General features: G+C 40.3%; 1 protein-coding gene across 3 annotated transcripts in view; it reads right to left on the bottom strand.

Moving 5' to 3' along the window:
• The window catches only part of LOC140494119 (otoancorin-like), a 207,668-nt gene that overhangs the window by 40,486 nt on the left and 145,974 nt on the right, over window positions 1-21,208 (bottom strand). For all 3 annotated transcript variants that reach the window (XM_072593124.1, XM_072593127.1, XM_072593125.1), the window contains exons 10-15: window positions 20,222-20,389; window positions 16,652-16,798; window positions 15,612-15,667; window positions 13,837-13,942; window positions 10,588-10,706; window positions 244-382 (exon numbers count right to left, since the gene is read on the bottom strand). In XM_072593124.1, coding sequence (XP_072449225.1) covers window positions 244-382; window positions 10,588-10,706; window positions 13,837-13,942; window positions 15,612-15,667; window positions 16,652-16,798; window positions 20,222-20,389 — 735 coding nt within the window. The remainder of the gene's footprint in view (window positions 1-243; window positions 383-10,587; window positions 10,707-13,836; window positions 13,943-15,611; window positions 15,668-16,651; window positions 16,799-20,221; window positions 20,390-21,208) is intronic.

Here is a 21,208-nt window from a genome sequence, read left to right as displayed (position 1 = left end):
CAGGTGAAAAATTACATAAACGTCCATTTCCTTCTCAACAACTATTACTCTAAACATGGACTCAAAGTAAAACTACTCGCAATGCTGTGATGTATATACATGTGTGACCCTAGAATGGCATCTTAAGAATGCTGTTTGGGACAGCACCCTGTCTTGTGAGGCTTAATGTTAGTACAATGCTATTATTCACAGAAGATTAGCAACACATAAACATGTAGACTTTGTAAATCCTGCAAAACTTACCAGGCAATCTTTTGTGTAATTGAGAAGTTCCTTACGTCTGGGTGAACTTCGGGGAAGCATTGTGATATTGGCCTGGCTTATTAGCTCAACCATGTTGGGGCACAAAATTCGTGGAATGAGCTTCAGTTCCTTAATCTCCCTGAAAAGTATAAGGCAGGTATGTAACAACAACAATTAACATTGACATAGGGTCTCAAAAGAAGGAAAGATGTGTGAGAGGAAATAATAAAATGGCAATTAGGTCAGGTGACTAAAGGAAGCTTGATCAAAGAAGTGGTTCCAAAAGGAACAGAAAGTGGTGAAAAGGAATTCAAAAGAAAGGAGGCGAAATGTTGGAAGACACAACTGCAAATGCTGGGACAGAGATAACAGGATATGTGTGAGAGAATAGACCCTGAGGAATTGAGTGAATTATTTACTGGAGGAAGAGTACTTGGAAGTAAAAACAATAACTGCAGATGCTGGAAACCAAATTCTGGATTAGTGGTGCTGGAAGAGCACAGCAGTTCAGGCAGCATCCAACGAGCAGCAAAATCGACGTTTCGGGCAAGAGCCCTTCATCAGGATTCCTGATGAAGGGCTCTTGCCCGAAACGTCGATTTCGCTGCTCGTTGGATGCTGCCTGAACTGCTGTGCTCTTCCAGCACCACTAATCCGGAAGAGTACTTGGAGCCTTTTGACAGGATACTGGAGCTAACACAAGTTGCAATATATATTCACAAAATCGGTGTCAGATACAATTGAATGGACTCGCAAGTTTAAATGATTGGGTCAAAAAAGTTTTGTGATATTTAGAAATTTGAAGTATTTTGTGATATATTCACAAAAATGCATGTCCCTCATTGTACGTTTCTTCCACTCACACCATAATAACTCCCTATTTATGTCACAATATATATTTCCCTCCAAGGATGGAGAATTCAATAGGAAAAATGTTTTGGTGGCATGACATTTTGTCTACTTTTTTAAAAATAGACGATGACACAGCATGTGATTCTCTGATTTCCCCGGCTTACATTCCCATGTTTTCTTAATTAAAATTACTTTTCTCAGGAGACATTTTACCCGAGGCAGGAAATGACAGTTTATTCATTTTAAAAGGAACCATCTCAAAGGACGTGTAATTCAAACTTTACTTCAGCTCACAAATTAACTTAAAAGTCCACAAACATTTTGAAAAGTTTTTGTTTTCATCTTCAAAATCTTTGAGAGATTTTAGGTCTTGGGTCAGCCATTTTATAAATTACTGTACCACACATTTCAGCAGCAATAGAGTAGTTGGAGCTTATTGATGTGGAAGCATTTTATTAACCTTACAAATCTGGTCCATGTTCAGTGGAGAGATTTCGCCAGTGAGAGTTCGAATGAGTGGTACTGTGCTCTTTCGCATGAGGAACACAAGTTGAGCAAACGATGGAGTTGAGTGGTCCCCTCCCAGGTTTTTTAAGTGTATGTGATGTTATGGAGTGGAATTGGCTTCCCCTATCTGATGAGTTCACAATGTGTGTCTTAGTGACAGCGTGTAGTCGCATACACATTCAGAGTACCCACAAATTGATATACATGCATTTCTGCACAAATGAATAAGAGTTGGCATATGTCCATCCACATGAAATATCAGTTTACAGAAGCTATATAACCAAAGGAGAAGAAAGCTAACCATTTTTATGCCAGCTCCTGTTGACTTGATAAAGTGCAAGAACTGATTATCAAACACAGGCCATTTGTGACATGCCTTTAGTATGTACCCAAACTGGGAGGTCTGAGGAAAGACCACCAATTAGACTTTCACAGGTGAGGGAAGCCTGAAGAATTCTGAGCCCTGATCTGTCCCTAGAACCCCATTCCAACAAAGAAGCTCAGATGAGACTTTCATAGGCCCTTGTCCCCATTTAAAAACATAAGGGACCTCCTAGATCAAACTGTTTTCTAATGAACTGCCAGAGCAGGCCAGTGCAATTACAACATTTAAAAGGCATCTGGACATGTATAGGAACAGGAATGCTTTGGAGTGATATGGGTCAAATGCTGGCAAATTGGACTACATTATTTTAGGCTATTTAGTCGGCATGGATGAGTTGGACCGAAGGATCTGTTTCTGTGCTGTACATCTCTATGACTCTACTGACTGTTTCAGATGAGATTGGTCATTTTTCAGGTATAGTCAATGCTTGAATCCTATCACAGAGATTAGCCGTCATGTACACCTACAAAACGTACCCAATGAAATCCAAATCTGGCCCCAGGAATTGAAAATTGTTAATTTGCAAGCTTCTCTGATAGATCAGAATGACATATAGTTCATGTTAGGATCTGCAATTGACAGTCATTAAACCTTTTGGTCTTAAAGAGACAAGCTAAATACACAACAGGGTTATACATTGGAGATAACACTGGACAGTCATCAAAAGCAACTAACTCCCTAATTAATGCATCTGATGCAGGTGGCACACAAACATCATGTTGCCTGCTCATTCACTGATTGGAGCATGCAGCAGTGGCTAAATATGCTGTTGACTGCTAAAATGTTTCTGCAGAAATCCAAGTTCAACATCACATAAAGCTAGCCTCGAACTACTTAAACCCAGATTGTGAAAGGGAAGGTTTATTCTGCCTGCAACGGCTGAGCAAACAACCGATCTTGCAAGCAGGGGCCGAATTGGTTTGCAGGAGAGCGACAATTTGATTAAGTTCTGACAGAATATACTGGAGGCCTTAGGGTGGGAGGTGGAATGTAGGAGAGATATCCAGCTGTCCTGATAGACATTGCGAAGCACTGAGTTCAATTAAACAGCAAAAGTCAGCTCTTATCTTTATTCCAGAAAACAATGTCACAAGGAGTTCACTGACCTCACAGGAGAGGTCAAGATCAAAGAATGCAGCGTCAAATGCCATATTCAATCAACTGAATCACTAACCTCAGAGACCAGTCACCCCCTTTTCCTTACCTACTGAAAATCCCTATCCATGACTGACCTCAATAATCCTGGCTTCACCCACATTTTCCTGGTTACAGATACAGCCAACAAGCGCAAATGACACAAGTTACTCATCCATATTGGATCACACTCACTGACATCCTTTCTGCCTCTTGCAGGAGAAGGTGACACAAATCCAGGATGCAACACCAGCCGGCAGAGACAGGCATAGTTAGCAGACTTTAATCTAGATGGAGCTCCTTATTATTCATGTAACCATGACCGAAGTTGTGGGCAGCATATGTGCTGAAACCATGACCAAACACACATACCTAGTCATTCATTGCTCATCTTATCTCTCCTTTCTGCCACTATTTTTTCTGACTAAAAATTTTAGAAGGTGGAAGAATTTATCTCCTATTTTTGAGCTTTGTAACCAAACCACAACTGTGTATTTGTGGCCATCTCTTTGCAGGATTTCAACCTTGCCCAAGAAGAAGAGGAAGAGATGAAAGAACAGGAACTCAGCAAAAAGGAAATACTCCACAACTCACACAATCCTAGCATCTCAGAAACACGGAGTGTAATTCATGCTTGGTAATGCTGTTAGAAATTATCATTCTGCATAGTTCACACATGTCAAATTTTACAAGATAATTAAATATTAAGCTGTGTCTTTTGACTTGAGGCCCTTGTGCTATGTAACCTATATTCCTTACAGTACTCAGCCCAACACGTTTCTCCCTATGATGTATATGTCCTTGCTTCCTATGATCTGTCTGTGCTGCTCACAAATTGACAATAAACCAAATAAATCAAACCATAATATCCTGAAATGGGAGATGTTGAAAACTTATCATATGAATTCTGCTAATCACTGAACCACCACTACGCCCGTTAATAGTCAAAGTTCCATTTTACAGGAAAGTGCTTCAAGTTTATTTTTTCTAGAAATAAAGTTAAAGGGTTTTTATTTTGGAAATCGTAGCAGTAACCCACCTGAAAAAGAGGTCATGATCAGATTAAAGTTGTGAAAAATCGGAAGAGTAACTGGATAGATACTTCAAACAAAGTATTTGGGCGGCACGGTGGCACAGTGGTTAGCACTGCTGCCTCACAGCGCCAGAGACCTGGGTTCAATTCCCGCCCCAGGTGACTGACTGTGTGGAGTTTGCACGTTCTCCCCGTGTCTGCGTGGGTTTCCTCCGGGTGCTCCGGTTTCCTCCCACAGTCCAAAGATGTGCAGGTCAGGTGAATTGGCCATGCTAAAATTGCCCGTAGTGTTAGGTAAGGGGTAGATGTAGGGGTATGGGTGGGTTGCGCTTTGGCGGGGCGGTGTGGACTTGTTGGGCTGACCTTGCCATAAGGTGGTGAAGAAAAACTCCCAAGAGTGAAATTCCGTTAACTTTGCTACCACAAACTTGAGTTTCTACATCCACCTCTGCTCATGATCACTGTCTTGCTGCAGGCTAAAGTGAGCAAAAAACTACAGCACTCATTAATGGGAATAAGAAACTTGACTGTCAAAACCCAATCTCCCAACGTGTCCTGCATCACTCCCTGCAGATGTTAACAACTTTTAAATCGTGACTCAGACATCCAAGCACTTCTATAAACTCAACAAGAAATCAATTAGCAACTGAGCAGGAGTGGTGCTGACCTCTTTAAATACCACAGAGGGGATAAGATGTGGATTTCCTCCTTGCTGTTGCACACAGCTTCAAGTAGTGTGTGGCTGAAAGATGGAATTAGCTGGATTACTCACATTAAAAATTACATATTGGCTGAAGTCAGAATCACCCTACAAAACATGCTTCTGGTGATCTGCATTAATGTACAAGAGGTGTACAAGATGATTAGGGTTTAGATAGGGTTGACCATGAAAACCTTTTCCACGTATGGAGTCAGCTATTACAAGGGGGCATAGCTTTAAATTAAGGGATGGTAGGTATAGGACAGATGTTAGGGGTAGATTCTTTACTCAGCGAGTCGTGAGTTCATGGAATGCCCTGCCAGTAGCAGTGGTGGACCCTCCCTCTTTATGGGCCTTTAAACAGGCATTGGATAGGCATATGGAGGATAGTGGGCTAGTGTAGGTTAGGTTGGCTTGGATCGGCGCAACATCGAGGGCCAAGGGCCTGTACTGCGCTGTATTTTTCTATGTTCTATGTTCTATTAATGTGCTATGTATGATTGTGCCAATGTGGGCCATCCTTATAAGTGTAATTTTGAGACCAAAAGATCATTTACAGAACCAAAAAAAGTCTCAACTTAAAAGTATGCTTCTGCTAACAATGTATGTTTTTGTTTCTACATTCTGAAATTAACAAGGACGAGCTGCCCATCTCACCTTCATGAAAACTACCACAAAAAACTGCAGATCATTTTTGCTGTTCTTATATTTACATTCTGAATAAATGATTCATGATGACTGATACATGCTGATACAGTTCTTGATGCCATATTTATTCAACCTCATGCAATTGCTTTAATAAATGGGATGGAAACCAATAAATATCAACATGCTTACAAGAGAGTTCCAAATGGACAAAAAAAAGAGACAGGGAAATGAGAAATATCAATTAAGTGAGTAACATTTGAAGAACTAATGATAACAGAGGTATTATCACACATTGGGGGCTGACAGAGAAGATTGACAGTGAGTTGGATACTGACAGTCCAATTTTCAAAAGAGGAAATCTGTCTTAAAAGGGTTATCAATCAGTTTCCATGCCTGATGAAAAAGTGTCTGAAATTCTGTGTCTGATAAATGTGATTATTATAAAAACATAGCTGAGTGGTTTGAGAAACAGTTTGAATAGAACATACATTTAAAATAAAAGTGCTGAGATACAGCATGCAGGAGGACACACTCCACTACAGAACTATCAGCTATAAATTGTTTCTCCTCAATCTTTTGTTCATAATTCATTATGAGCCAAGTGATCATTTAAAATCAAAAATAAAATCTAAAGGGTTGGCAGTTTGAGGGTGTTCTGAAGAAGGATCACTGGATCCAAAAGAGTTAACCCCGATTTCTCTCGACAGGTGCTGCCAGACCTGGTGAGATTTTCCAGAAACTTCTGCTTTTGTTTGAACATATCTTATGGGGACCAGTTGATGGTTGAATAGTCTGAATGTCAAAGATCTTGAGTCAGGTACAACTATAACTTGGACTAAAGAGTTTAATGTGGGATGTAGAAGACAATCCCTTCACAGAGATGGTTCACCAGCCTTTCCCTCAAAACAATCCAGCTTTGCAATGGGGGGCCTCAGGAAGATGTTAGATATTTTATTCACAAGTGAAAATGGCCTAATGCCTGCTTCAGGAGTGGGAAAGAATGCCTCCTTTTTCTGTTTTTTCCTAGTATGGCAGATGTTGCACTTTCATTTGGAAATATGTCATTTCTCATGTGCACTATTTTAGAGACAAAGGAGTCCATGTAGCAATATCTAAAAGAACTCTCTGGTCCCGTAGAATCCCATTCATGGCTCCACCATTCAACAAGATGATGGCTCCTCTGTTTATATCTCAAATACCACCTTCCCATTTATCCCCAGTAACCTGGATTATCTTCACCAAATTTATGCTAAGTTCTCAAGACCGTACTTCCGACTCAGTATTATGGAAAAGCAGATTCCACTAATAATGTTCTCTCTATCATATAATATTCAACTAAACAACTGCAAATAATATAAGCTTTATTATTGGTGGTGTGTAATCAGGAGGCTATTTTGTTAGTGTTAATATTTAAAAACTTCAAATCTCTCCTGCCAAAATCTGAAATGACATCAGCATGAGATGCTGTTATATTACAGAACTGCTATTTCTGACAGTATTTTTGACTCATGCCTCATAGGATATTTGCCTTAGGACCTGTGAAATGAATCGTTATTCACCTTGAGAATTAGAATACTTCAGTCTAATGTAATATACCACTGAAGCATGGTAAGGAGCATTGTTCAATTATAGTTGAGTGGAAGCATCCCCATTATTCCAAACTTTGTTCAATAACAATAAAGATGTTTCAATTTTAACTTTGAATTCGTATTTGTGCTCCACCACACGGCATGTGATTAAGTTCTTTCAGTTCTGACAACAAGCTCAAACTGACCATAACAACACAAACAAACTGGAATCAGTGAATAAAAGAATGCAATAGTATGTCATGCAATGATGCCTGATTATGACTGAATGGAGGCAGATAACCGCACGGAATTTCAATGAATTTGAAGTAAAAAGAAAAAAAAGCACTTGGCAGATCCAAGTGAAATGCTTTTGTCATGACTTTTTCAAATTCATTTTCTACAGCCAATGACAAGGAACCATTTCAACAGCTCCTCGGTCAAACACAGAAAATGGGGATGAATTGAGGCAATGGGTCCACGATCTTGGCAAAGCTTTTAACTTGTTTCTGTTAAAACAAGCAAGATTTTCATTTGACGGCAAATTTTAAATTTCGAATTTGAGTTAAGTTGAAGTTACCTTAACTTGGGAGCCAGGCTGTGTGCAGGAAAATGATTCAAATCGATATACAGTGTTTTAGGCCTTGCTCACAAGCACCAGCTGACGCTGAGTGAAATTTACCTTGGTCATGGCTCAAAAACAGGTCATTCATTGGCAATTCTGTTGCCGTAACAGGGCAAAATAAATCTTGGCGGAGATGCAACAGAGAGGAATTCTGGAAGGAATCGTGAAGTTGTCTGGCTTTATTCCCCTGTACAAATTCAAGGCCAGAGTTTGTATGAGGATAGGTGGACAAGGGAGATGGATGCTGGGGGTGCTTGTTGTAGCTGGTCAGGAGCAAAAAACAGGGCAGCAAATAGCTAAGATGCAGCATTCACCTGAGACAGGCCAAGATAAACAGCATGACGATTCTCATTTCAAGAAAGTGAAGAAATACTAACTCTATGAAAAGGAGGAAGTGAGAACTGCAGATGCTGGAGATCAGAGCTGAAAATGTGTTGTTGGAAAAGTGCAGCAGGTCAGGCAGCATCCGAGAAGCAGGAGAATCGACGTTTCGGGCATGAGCCCTTCTTCAGGAATGAGGAGGGTGTGCCAAGCAGGCTAAAATAAAAGGTAGGGAGGAGGGACTTGGGGGAGGGGCGTTGGAAATGCAATAGGTGGAAGGAGGTTAAGGTGAGGGTGATAAAGTGAGGGTGATAGGCCGGAGTGGGGGTGGGGGCGGAGAGGTCGGGAAGAAGATTGCAGGTGAGGAAGGTGGTGCTGAGTTTGAGGGTTGGGACTGAGACAAGGTGGGGGGAGGGGAAATGAGGAAACTGGAGAAATCTGAGTTCATCCCTTGTTGTTGGAGGGTTCCTAGGCGGAAGATGAGGTGCTGTTCTTCCAGCCATCATGTTGTTATGGTCTGGCGATGGAGGAGTCCAAGGACCTGCATGTCCTTGGTGGAGTGGGAGGGAGAGTTGAAGTGTTGAGCCATGGGATGGTTGGGTTGGTTGGTCCGGGTGTGCCAGAGGTGTTCTCTGAAACGTTCCGCAAGTAGTGACCTGTCTCCCCAATATAGAGGAGGCCACATCGGGTGCAGTAGATGTAGTAAATGATGTGTGTGGAGGTGCAGGCGAATTTGTGGTGGATATGGAAGGATCCCTTGGGCCCTTGGAGGGAAGTAAGGGGAGAGGTGTGGGCACAAGTTTTGCATTTCTTGCGGTTGCAGGGGAAGGTGCCGGGAGTGGAGGTTGGGTTGTTGGGGGGTATGGACCTGACGAGGGAGTCACGGAGGGAGTGGTCTTTTCGGAATGCTGATAGGGGAGAGGAGGGAAACATATCCCTGGTGGTGGGGTCCATTTGGAGGTACGGACCCCACCACCAGGGATATGTTTCCCTCCCCTCCCTTCCCCTATCAGCGTTCAGAAAAGACCACTCCCTCCGTGACTCCCTCATCAGGTCCACACCCCCCCACCAACCCAACCTCCACTCCCGGCACCTTCCCCTGCAACCGCAAGAAATGCAAAACTTGTGTCCACACCTCCACCTTACCTCCCTCCAAGGCCCCAAGGGATCCTTCCATATCCGCCACAAATTCACCTGCACCTCCACACACATCATTTACTGCATCCGTTGCACCCGATGTGGCCTCCTCTATATTGGGGAGACAGGCCGCCTACTTGCGGAACATTTCAGAGAACACCTTTGGGACACCTGGACCAACCAACCCAACCACCCCGTGGCTCAACACTTCAACTCTCCCTCCCACTCCAGCAAGGACATGCAGGTCCTTGGACTCCTCCATCACTAAACCATAACAACACGATGGCTGGAGGAAGAACACCTCATCTTCCGCCTAGGAACCCTCCAACCACAAGGGATGAACTCAGATTTCTCCAGTTTCCTCATTTCTCCTCCCCCACCTTGTCTCAGTCCCAACCCTCAAACTCAGCACCACCTTCCTAACCTGAAATCTTCTTCCTGACCTCTCTGCCCCCACCCCCACCCCCACTCTGGCCTATCACCCTCACCTTAACCTCCTTCTACCTATCGTACTTCCAATGCCCCTCCCCCAAGTCCCTCCTCCCTACCTTTTATCTAAGCCTGCTGGACACACTTTCCTCATTCCTGAAGAAGGGCTCATGCCCGAAACATCGATTCTCCTGCTCCTTGGCTGCTGCCTGACCTGCTGCGCTTTTCCAGCAACACATTTTCAGCCCATAACTTTATGAAAAGTAATACTTCAAAATGCAATAATTTTATGGAAGTAATGGCTGAGAGGAGAGTTGGAGGATTTTCTTTGGATGTGGTTTGTGTCCAGTTCGCTGATTTAACCCTAACACTCTGGTTTTAATAAGGGAAACATGAGCTAATTATTAATTAATCTTGATTAATAATGAAGATTGCTTCTGAAAGATTGAATGTTTTATTCACAAACACAAACCAATGCAGGATTCCTTAAAATGTACAGATTAAAAAGGAATAACAGTAATAGTAGTCCGCCATTTAGCACCACAAAGCATTTTCACCATTCAATGATAAATTTGGGTCTTAATTCCATATCACTCAGTTTTGATCAGTAAAATTGCAACAATCCCAGTTGCACTGAAGTCTCCAGGTATTCAAAGACAATCTCCAGGACACAATTAAAAAAACATTGTTTGTTGTCACAGTCTTTGAACATTATTCTATACTAGATATAAAGAAAATGGGAAAACATTTTCAAAGGAGCGCACCCCTCCACCTCCCACTTGATGAAAATTAAGAAAGAAAAGATTTGAGTGAGAATTAGTGTTGATGAGAACTCGAAAGAATGCAATCCTTACATTGGGAGTAAAGGACAGTTTTTATACCAAGAGGTTGTCTAGAATAGAAAGTAATAATGAAGCAAGTCAATCATCCCAGAAAATGAGAGATATGTTTTCTTACATTTCTGTCTAATTTAAATTGTGACTATGTGAAGAAAAGAACATTACTTACGGTTGAAAAATCATGTATGAGATCAGGAATTCATCAATGTCTTCTTGTGTCAGCTTGCTGAAGTAATTTGAATTGCTGGTCTTCTTGTCTTTAAAGAATTTGATCGAAAAACAACGAATCTGTAAATTACATGAACACTGTTAATAGGGTTAATGAAAAACACAAAACTGATACAGTTAATGTTCTAAAACACAATAACATTTCTCATTGCGGACCGTGGCCAACCCATCATTGTTGCAAGTGTAGCAATCTCGTTGACTCTGTCGTGCAGTTTGAGCTTTAAGATATTGGGGCAAGAAATATTTTCTCACTGAAAATAACAGTACTTGCTACATTATACAAAACCATAATTTATACATTATCCCATCAAAAGTTTTATCAAGTCAAATCAATTGAACAGGAGTAATAAAAATAAACGTAAAGTATAAAAGGAATTGGAAACGTACATTTTAGGGAAATATGCCACAACTTCACATATAATTCAAAAAAATGTTCCACAGATAAACACTTGGTGATCTTAAAATTCTCACACAATGGTCATCTCTTAATGAAATAAAGATTTTGTCCCATGATTACCATTCAGTTCTCTTTCAGCATCATGGAAACTATGTCACATGGTGATCGTGAAATATAATGTCAGCGATATTGTAAAGGAATGTCCTGTGCCTGGGGATGGGGGAGGCATGTTGGTGACACTCCTAAGTTGTTGATTCTGGGGGGAGGCAGTTAGTGACTTGGTGGGGGGGGGGGGGGTGGGAGGGGAAGGGAGGAGGAGGTGGAAGCTGTATGTGAGTAGCAGTTAGTGACTGAAGCAGGGACAGAGTTAGAGGAATCCATCAGGAGAGAGACCTGCGTGCCTTTGTTGAGAGCAAGCTGTCTGACAATCCAATTCTTTGAAGCATGTCATAGAGTCACAGAGATGTACAGCATGGAATCAGACCTTTCGATCCAACCCATCCATGCCGACCAGATTTCCCAACCCAATCTAGTCCCACCTGCCAGCACCTGGTTTATATCCCTCCAAACCCTTCCTATTCATATACCCATCCAAATGCCTCTTAAATGTTGCAATTGTACCAGCCTCCACCACATTCTCTGGCAGCTCATTCCATACACGTACCACCCTCTGTGTGAAAACATTGCCCTTAAGCCTCTTTTATATCTTTACCCTCTCACCCTAAACCTATGCCCTCTAGTTCTGGACTCCCCGACCCCAGGGAAAAAGACTTTGCCTATTCATCCTATCCATGCCCCTCATAATTTTGTAAACCTCTATAAGGTCACCCCTCACCCTTCAATGCTGCAGGAAAACAGCCCCAGCCTGTTCATCCTCTCCCTGTAGCTCAGATCCTCCAACCCTGGCAACATCCTTGTAAATATTTTCTGAACCCTTTCAAGTTTCACAACATCTTTCCGATAGGAAAGAGACCAGAATTGCAGGCAATATTCCAACAGTGGCCTAACCAATGTCCTGTACAGCCGCAACATGACCTCCCAACTCCTGTACTCAATACTCTGACCAATAAAGGAAAGCACACCAAATGCCTTCTTCACTATCCTATCTACCTGCGACTCCACTTTCAAGGAGCTATGAACCTGCACTCCAAGGTTTCTTTGTTCAGCAACACTCCTGAGGACCTTACCATTAAGTGTATAAGTCCTGCTAAGATTTGCTTTCCCAAAAATGCAGCACCTCGCATTTATCTGGAATAAACTCCACCTGCCACTTCTCAGCCCATTGGCTCATCTGGTCCAATCCTGTTGTAATCTGAGGTAACCCTCTTCGCTGCCCACTACACCTCCAATTTTGGTGTCATCTGCAAACTTACTAACTGTACCTCTGATGCTCGCATCCAAATCATTTATGTATGTGATGGTTAACATTTTTTCATCAGGATAACATTCCATGAAAAAGCTTTTAGGTTGAGATGCAAGTACATCTATTGGAACTACGTGAATTGGTGGTTATGGTTTAAATTTTAAAGAAAAGAATGAAATTGTTAACATTGTTCTCATGAAATGGAAAGCACTTTTCAGCCAAGAGAAACTTATTCACCATGATTCATAATGTGATGGGATGTGATAAATTTGACAGAATTATTGTGAACAAATGACAAGCTTTAAAATAAATGTTCACAAGGTGGTAGGTCATATTATAGCTACTCCCGATTATTATTCAATAACTTGCGTTTGACAGTGTGTTCTTGTGAATTGGTCTAAGGTTAATAAAAAGCTCATCTTATGATACTGCATTCCAATACCTTACTGACTACAGTCGCTGTTATAAATATGAGTGACAATAGCTACCTTTTTGTGTTTAAATAACCAACTTCACGCAGAGGGTGGTGCATATATGGAATGAGCTGCCAGAGGAAGTGCTGGAGGCTTGTACAATTGCAGCATTTAAAAGGCAGCTGGATGGATATATTAATAGGAAAGGTTGAGAGGGATATGGGGCAAGTGCTGGCAAATGGGACTAGATTAGGTTCGGATATCTGGTCGGCATGGACGAGTTGGACTGAAGGGTCTGTTTCCACGCTGTACATCTCCATGACTCTATGACTCTAATTGCTCATTTCTGTGGTTTGAGATTCTTTAAGTTATCAAAGTTAGTTTGCACTCTCCCATATCTATTTGCATAAATGAGTGAGCCAGAAGTGTAAGCAGCATTGAATTGATCTGCAATGAACTTCCATGTCTCCACTTTTGCACTCATTATAGTCACAGCTCAGCCCAAAGTGATCTTGATAAGCCAGTGTCACTTAAGTCAGTCTGTATCAAATAGATTACACCTCAGCAACATTCACATCCAAATCTTTGTACACTTAGAAACTGACAGCCAGCCTTATCAACTAACCATCTGGTTAAAGTACTAGAACATGTTCAGCAAATATATCACAACATGCTCGATACATTCAGAAAAGGAGAGGAAACATTGGGCAAGTGGATGAAATTCAAGCGTGAATTTGGAGGCATTAGTGGTGAAGGGAGCAAGTTGTGATCATTGACATAGATTGTGGGAAGAGAAGGAGGACATATTGCCACAATATCTAACTGCAAACTCTGCAGCCAACTAGCAGTTAGCTTGTGCGGCAAGTTCGGTAAAGTGGATTTTGATGAAGCAGTGTGTGATGTTTGAGTGGAACATAAAAACCATCATATAGTCTGAGTGTTTGTTTCTGTGAGGTCAACCTTCCATAAACTGATAATGTGACTTTGTTCATATGGAATTTATTGACTTGAACTTACCTGATTACTGGAAACAAGGGGATTATTTGCCAGTGCCTTCACCACATCAGGTTTCAGTGTGTTAATGAGGCTACATGGAATTCCTTTGACCACAGCCTTCAATTTACTTCAACACAAAGCAGTAAAATAAATTTGAAAGGATTAAAAATTAATACTGACAGTTCATATTTCAAACTTTATTTTAAAAATGGTTATAATTTCCCACAAAAAGCATTGCATAATTTAATGTTGCATAAGAATCCTAACAAAATAATTTTCATCTCAGAATCATAAGGTTTTCAAACAAGAAAAACATACTAAGTACATATTCTGCATATATTTAAATTTACCTGATAAATTTCAAGGGATCTTATTGATATGTATGAGAACTCCAGACATCATAGTGCTAAACACTGATGGGAAATGCTCAAAAAATTAAGATAACTTTCTTCTGTATTATTAAGTCTCAGTACATTATTGAAAAGACAGATAAGTTGATAAAGCTACAAATCTTGCACACAGCTAGACAAATGCAAAAAGCCATATTTTTGATGATTGCATTAACTAATACAACAGGAGGAAAGAATGATGATTGGGTGGCAAGATAACTCTGTGTCTAGCCGAGAATTTATTATGGATAAAGCAATAAGGGAGCATTTCCTGAACAATTCTGAGTGTGCTAACAGTGCCATGAAAATTGATTTTTAAGACGACCAGTTGAGTTTGAAGTCAGAAGTCACACAACACCAGATTATAGTCAAACAGGTTTATTTGAAATCACAAGCTTTTGGAGCTCTGCTGCTTCACCTGACAAAGGAGCAGTGCTCTGAAAGCTTGTGATTTCAAATAATCCTATTCAGCCATAACCTGGTGTTGTGTGACCTCTGCCTTTGTCCATCCAGTTGAACGCTGGCGCCTCCACAACATGACTACCATTGAGTTTGATGCATTGGTCATTGACGCTTGCTAAAAGAGTTACAAATTCTTATGCAGGGACTGATTCTTGACAAACAGAAGGAATATGATTCAAGTATTCCACACTTTTTGTTTTACCCAAGAGATTAGGGAGCCTATTAATTCCCCTTTGCTTTCTCCATGGCACTACTTCCAGCAGAGTTGATGTGCCAACCAACCAGCACCCTCCTGTCATGAGATCAAATAACATCCTCATGAAAGCAAAATGAATAGCTTCAAAAAAGTCTCTCTTTTCAGCAATATTCAATCATCAGGAGAATGAAATATTCTTGTCTGTGGATTCAATTCAGTTGGTAGTTCTCTCTACTTTGTTGGAGAAGATTTAAGTTATAGACCTGGTATTTGAACTCATACTTAATTGGCATTCTAGTTTAACACCAAGATAGAACTACAGTGTTCAAGCCTTGTCTTCAAGCTAATCCATTTGGAACAAATGTTAAAAGTTGTATAACTTGAAAAAAAAGAGTTCTTTCAGCTTCCACAGTATCCCCAAAACAGCTTATCAGTTGTGTTACTGCTATCTATGGGACTTTGCAATGGACAAATGAGTTCCAAAACAGCATTTGTTAACAATTTGTAAAGTAATTTATTTTTATATCGTATGTTTCAATATGTTCCTGACAAGATGCAGCACATAAATATTTCAATTCATTATTCTTCATTAAGCATGGATGGATTCTGCCTTATTTCAAGCATTTGTACAAATGCTGTGAAATAAGAATAAATTACTGAGTGCTCTACGCCCTAACAATCTGTGATTTCCTCAACAAATTCTTCAAAATAATAACCGTCAAAGTCAAGTGGAAAAACCTTTGACTGACCTGATATTTTTAACATCGTTGAGTTGGTCTTTAACACGATCAATGGCAACAACAGACTAGAAAATTGAAAAGAAAACATGTTTTCTTCAGAAAGGGGAGAATGACAGGGAAATATTTTCAGTGCAGAATTAAGCTTACTGACAAACTGCCCTTTAAAATAACTATATGTAATAGATCATAACGAGACATCCTCTGGGCACCATCCAAATCCATAAGTGCAACAATTTTACACTTTTAAAGATATGTTCGTGATATGTTGACATTGCTAGCTAGGCTACTTGAAATGCTGCAGTCATTGGAATGTGGAGAAATCCACAGTGCTGTTAGGAAGGGAATTCCATGAATTTGACCCAGCAATAATGTAACAATATAGCTCCAAGTTAGGATTGGGTGTGACTGGGAAATGAATTTGCAGGTGATGGTTCTCCTACATACCACCTGCCCTTGTCCTTCAGAGCAGTACATGTCATGGGTTTGGAAGAAGTTATCAAAGAAGACTTGATGTGTTGGGGCTGGTATCTCAGGGCTGGTTGACATTGCTGCCACTGTCATTATGGTGTCAATGGTGAAGAGAGAGAACATTGAAAGTGGTGGATGGGATGCTAATCTGGAAATGGCAAACATAAACAAAAAAAAAACTTTTTAATCAGACCAAAAGGAATTACTAATCATGTTTAAAACGATCAGTAGAATGACTAATTGGTATTTTCCGGGCTCACTACTCTGGTGGCCATGATGTGGAGATACTGCTGTTGGTGAAGTGGCCTGATGAAAGAGCAGCACTCTGAAAGTTTGTGATTTCAAATATGTACAAACTATAACCTGGTATCATGTGACTTCTGACTTTATCCACTATTAAGGCTTGTGTAATGGGTAAATAAGGAAACAAATAAAAAAACTTTGAAGTTGAGTTTTGGTCAGTTTAAGCGATCTTTGAACTTGAGATTTGGCACAGATGTTGATGAGAAAATTTGCTCTGTTATCCCTGTTTGGTTATTCCATTTGCTCAATCTGGTCGTTCTTGTGGTGCATGGTCTTACCTGACCCTTATTCCAAGGTCTGTTCTTGCTTACGAAGTCTAAATTACTAAAGTTGCCAGCCTTTAGTAGTTTCTTTACTGGAATTTCTGACACCAGTGTCTCTGGAAGTAATTCTAGAGCTGAATCAATTTCCACTGACTCCAAGATCTGTGCAGTTAAAGCAAATTCTATCAGTTAACGTTTCTATGAATAAGGATCACATTTACAATGAAGAACTGTGCAACCACATATCCATACAGCTTCTCACCTTAAACAATAGCTCAACAAGAAGCCCTGGTTTGGCATTGTTGCAAGGAATCATGGACATAATGGGCAGATTCCAGTGCTACTCCCTTCCAAGAGTTTAATGGATTTGCCATATTTAATTAGGTGGTGAGTAGGAACCCACACATGGTCCCGACTAAGTCTGTGACAGTAAGGTCAGTGGACAGCCTTTTCAGATTGCTGCAAATTGAGGGATTAAATAATACCCATTTAAGGGCCCCATTCCACTACCACTGGTCTTAACCCAGCAGCAAATGGGGAGTTGCCATGCACCAAACATGAAGACTAAACCCCATTGCAATATGAAAGGGAAAAACAGCCCCTCCTTCAGAGACAATCCATACCTACTTGAGGAACCCATCATTAGGAAGTGGTGGATCACTGCAAGTCTTTTGCTTGTGTGTTCAGCCAATTCTTTTCATGTCCCCACCAACCATCAACAGTCAACCATGATCTGGGATGCAGGGATGTTGTTCACCTCCCAGATGGCACTGCTGTTCAATAAAGGTGCAAGCCTCTGACTGGTAACTCTTGGCAGGGTGGGGGTCCTTGATTCTCAGAGAAGGCCCACCATTAGCCTGTCAATTGCCTGAGTGGAACAATCAGTGGCTGGCCTTGCCATCAAAGAGGCAACAACACAGTTCTCACCAATGCAATAGCAAAATGCTCAAAGCAATAAAGTGAACAAGGAAACATAAAAATTCCAACATATGATTTATTGAAAATGCATGACTAAACTAAGTCATAAAGGGGCTCAGAGAATTTGAGGGGTGCAGAGAACAGAGGAAACAATGTCATGACTCAATTGTACAAATATAACTAATTTCAAAGTTGAATTTTAAGTCACTTTTCGGTGCCCAGTCATTGGAAGGACAATTAAAACAATGAAGTTACTCTGTCAGGATGGCAACAATTAGAAACAACAATGATTAGAAATTGAGATAGAAGGTTGTTTATATTGGAACAGAAATGGAGATCAACAAAGAAACATTCAAACTAAGAGTAGGAATAGACCATTCATGCCTTTGAGTCAGCTCCGCCATTCAATCTGATCATCAAATTGTGGATCTTGCTCCTGCATCCTCCCCATACTCTTGCATGCCTTTATTCCTCAGAATTACCTCAAACCGCTTCTTGAAAGCATTAATTTTTTTTAGTCTCAACTATTTTCTGCTGCAGAGAATTTCACAGGTCATCACTCTCAAGATGAAAACATTTCTCCTCACCTCAGTGCCATGTGGCCCATCCCATAATCTTAAACTGAGCCCCTGGCTCTGGATTCCGTAGTCATTGAGGATATCCTTCCTGCATTTCAAGCAAGCACAACAAATGCTTGGAGAAACTCAGCAGACCTGGCAGCATTTGTGGAGAAAGAAACAAAACTAATGTTGCGAGACCAGCATGACACTTCAGAACAGTCAAACTGGACTTAAAATGTTAGCTGTTTTTCTCTTTCCGCAGATACTGCCTGACCTAGTCAGTCTTTATGTATTTGTCAAATTTCCAACATCTGCAGTATTTTGCCTTCTTGCATTTATCCTGTCTTCTCCTGGTCACGTATTATAGATTTCTATGAGATCCCCTCATTCTTCTAAATTCCAGAGAATATAGTCTAATCCAATCAACTTCCTGCTTATATATCAGTCTTTGCATTCCAGTTTATTGCACTCCCTTAGAACATCCTTTTTGAGATAAGGAGACAAAAACTGCACTCAGTGCTCCAGATGTGGTCTCACCAAGGCTCTGTACAATTGCACAAAGATATCCCTGCTCCTGCATTTGATTCCTCTTGCTAAGATGGCCAACATACCATATGACCACTTCACTGCCTGCTGCATTTGCTTGCTTACATGCAGTGAAAGATGCACAAGGACACTCATGTCTTGTTACACTCCCCTTTTCCAGTTTATAGCTACTCAGATAATAATTTGCTTCATCTTACATTTATCTACAATGCAGCTCATCTGACATGTAATTGCTCAATTTTCCAAGTCACATTGAAGTACTCTGCATCCTTCACACAGTTCATCCTTCCAACTAGTTTTGTGTCATCTGCAAACTTGGAGATAAAACACTTAGTTCCCACGTTGAAACTATTAATATATACTGTGATTAGCTGGAGTCCAAGCACTGAGCCATGGCTTTGTTTTCTGTCTACTGGATTAGTGGTGCTGGAAGAGCACAGCAGTTCAGGCAGCATCCAACGAGCAGCGAAATCGGTTGCCCGAAACGTCGATTTCGCTGCTCGTTGGATGCTGCCTGAACTGCTGTGCTCTTCCAGCACCACTAATCCAGTATTTGGTTTTCAGCATCTGCAGTCATTGTTTTTACCATGTTTGTTTTCTGTCTGCCAACCAGTTCTCAATCCATGTCAGTAAGCAACCCCACCCCATGTACTTTAATCTTACATGCTCATCTCTAATATGGGGCTTTATCAAAAGCCTTCTGAAAGGAACCTTCCTTGATTGAATTAAGGTTTTTAAAATTATAGTTGGTTTTCTTGGAGTTTATAGTGACTCACTATTTCTACTTGGTCAGCAAGTTAAATAACTTTCAAATTGTCACTAAAATTGAGGAGCTATATCAGGAAATGTTTGCACTGATCTTTGCTGGAGAATAGAAGAAATTAGTTGCATGGAGTAGTAGAGGTAGAAAACACTTGATGTTCTCAGAAAAAGTTACAAGCACATGAACATACAGACAAAGAACAAGAGGAGACCACTCAGTCCTTTCAACCTGGTCAAGTAGATCATGATTGATCTGATTGTAATCTCAACTTGACATTCCTGGATTTCTTCAATAATCTTTCATCCCCTTCATAATCAAGAAACTATCTCCCTCTACCTTAAAAAAAACTATTTAAAGATTCTGCAAACACTGCCAAATGAATGCATGGATTCTGATCACCTTATGATCAAAGCAGCAATGGGATTATTTTTGGGAATATGAAAAATGAGTTGACAGAGACATAATGGATCAAATCAGTTTCTTCTGTGCTGAAGGTTCGTTTTGGAAATTGAGAGGTTGAAAAATTGAGAGGAAGATTTCTTATCTTGCATGAAGATTTCTTTCTTGTGCTAAATATTTATTCCAAATTTCATAGCAAGCTGATAATGGGAAAACATGGCTTTACATAACATAATTATTTTATGGTTTTCAATCAAAAAGGCAAGTTCAATTTAATTTATTTTTGTTTAACTCGCATTATATCAGCAGTTTGGATACCAAGCACAATCACTGACCTCATGATTCAAACTCCTCTAAGAAATGCATTACTTCAATAATAAGACAAATGTAAAAACTTGCCCTTTCCACGATAAGATTCTTCTGTACTGGCAACATGAAATTTACAGATTCTGACACCTCCTTAACGGTAAAAGCATCTAGAAGCTCCTGGCCTTTGAACTTTTTGAATGTCTTGGCACCAAAACCAAAAGTAAGATAACCCAGTTTTTTCAATTTTTCGGCTGTGACCTGCAGGAGATAACGAGGTAAATATTGTTTCAAACATACAGCTTAGAGCCAGTGCACTTTAAACATTAGAAGATGGCCTGTTTGGTTGGAATGGTTGAAATATTCAGTAATTAGAATTTAAGATGAAATTACCTGAGTAAATGATTCTGCAGATTCAGAAAACTGCAATGCTTTTTTCAGATATTTCTTTCTATCAAGTCCCTAATTTCTTTGCATGTTATTATTGCAAACACATCTATCTATCTGCCTCTGAATATCTCATGAATAATTTGGTAAAATGTTTTGTTCTGTTCAAATATCTAAGCGCACTCTCTGAACTTTATCCACCTGTGCAGATGAAATGCTTTGTGATACCCCGAGGACATGAAATGCATCATATATGCTATACTTCCTTTGTTTTCTGTGACTTAATGCCAATCTCAGGAGTTGCAGTTGGCTGTTTGAAAGGCTTGAAAGAAAGGCCAATCTACTTTGAAAAAAAAGCTTGTGTGATTTATTCAGTTAAATATCTAACCTGGTTATTTTCAAATGCTTTTGATAACTGAAAGAAGTAAGACCTGCAATTGCACAGCACATTCTATGATCTCAGGAAATCCCAAGGTACTTTACAGCTAGAGAGATGCTTTATTTGAAGTATAGTCACTGTTATGAAGAGATGCAGCAGCAAATTTGTACACAGCTATGTGAAAATGATCAGATAATTTCTTTATTGTGATGTTGATGGAAGAGCGCCATGATGTGGAGGTGCCAGTGTTGGACAGGGTTAAATAATAAACAACACTAGGTTATAGTCCAACAGGTTTATTTGAATTTGGAGCA

The sequence above is a fragment of the Chiloscyllium punctatum genome, chromosome 23, assembly GCF_047496795.1.
Source record: "Chiloscyllium punctatum isolate Juve2018m chromosome 23, sChiPun1.3, whole genome shotgun sequence".
NCBI lineage: Eukaryota > Metazoa > Chordata > Chondrichthyes > Orectolobiformes > Hemiscylliidae > Chiloscyllium > Chiloscyllium punctatum.
The sequence above is the reverse complement of the archived record's forward strand: the minus strand, read 5'-3'. Positions and strand labels throughout refer to the sequence as shown.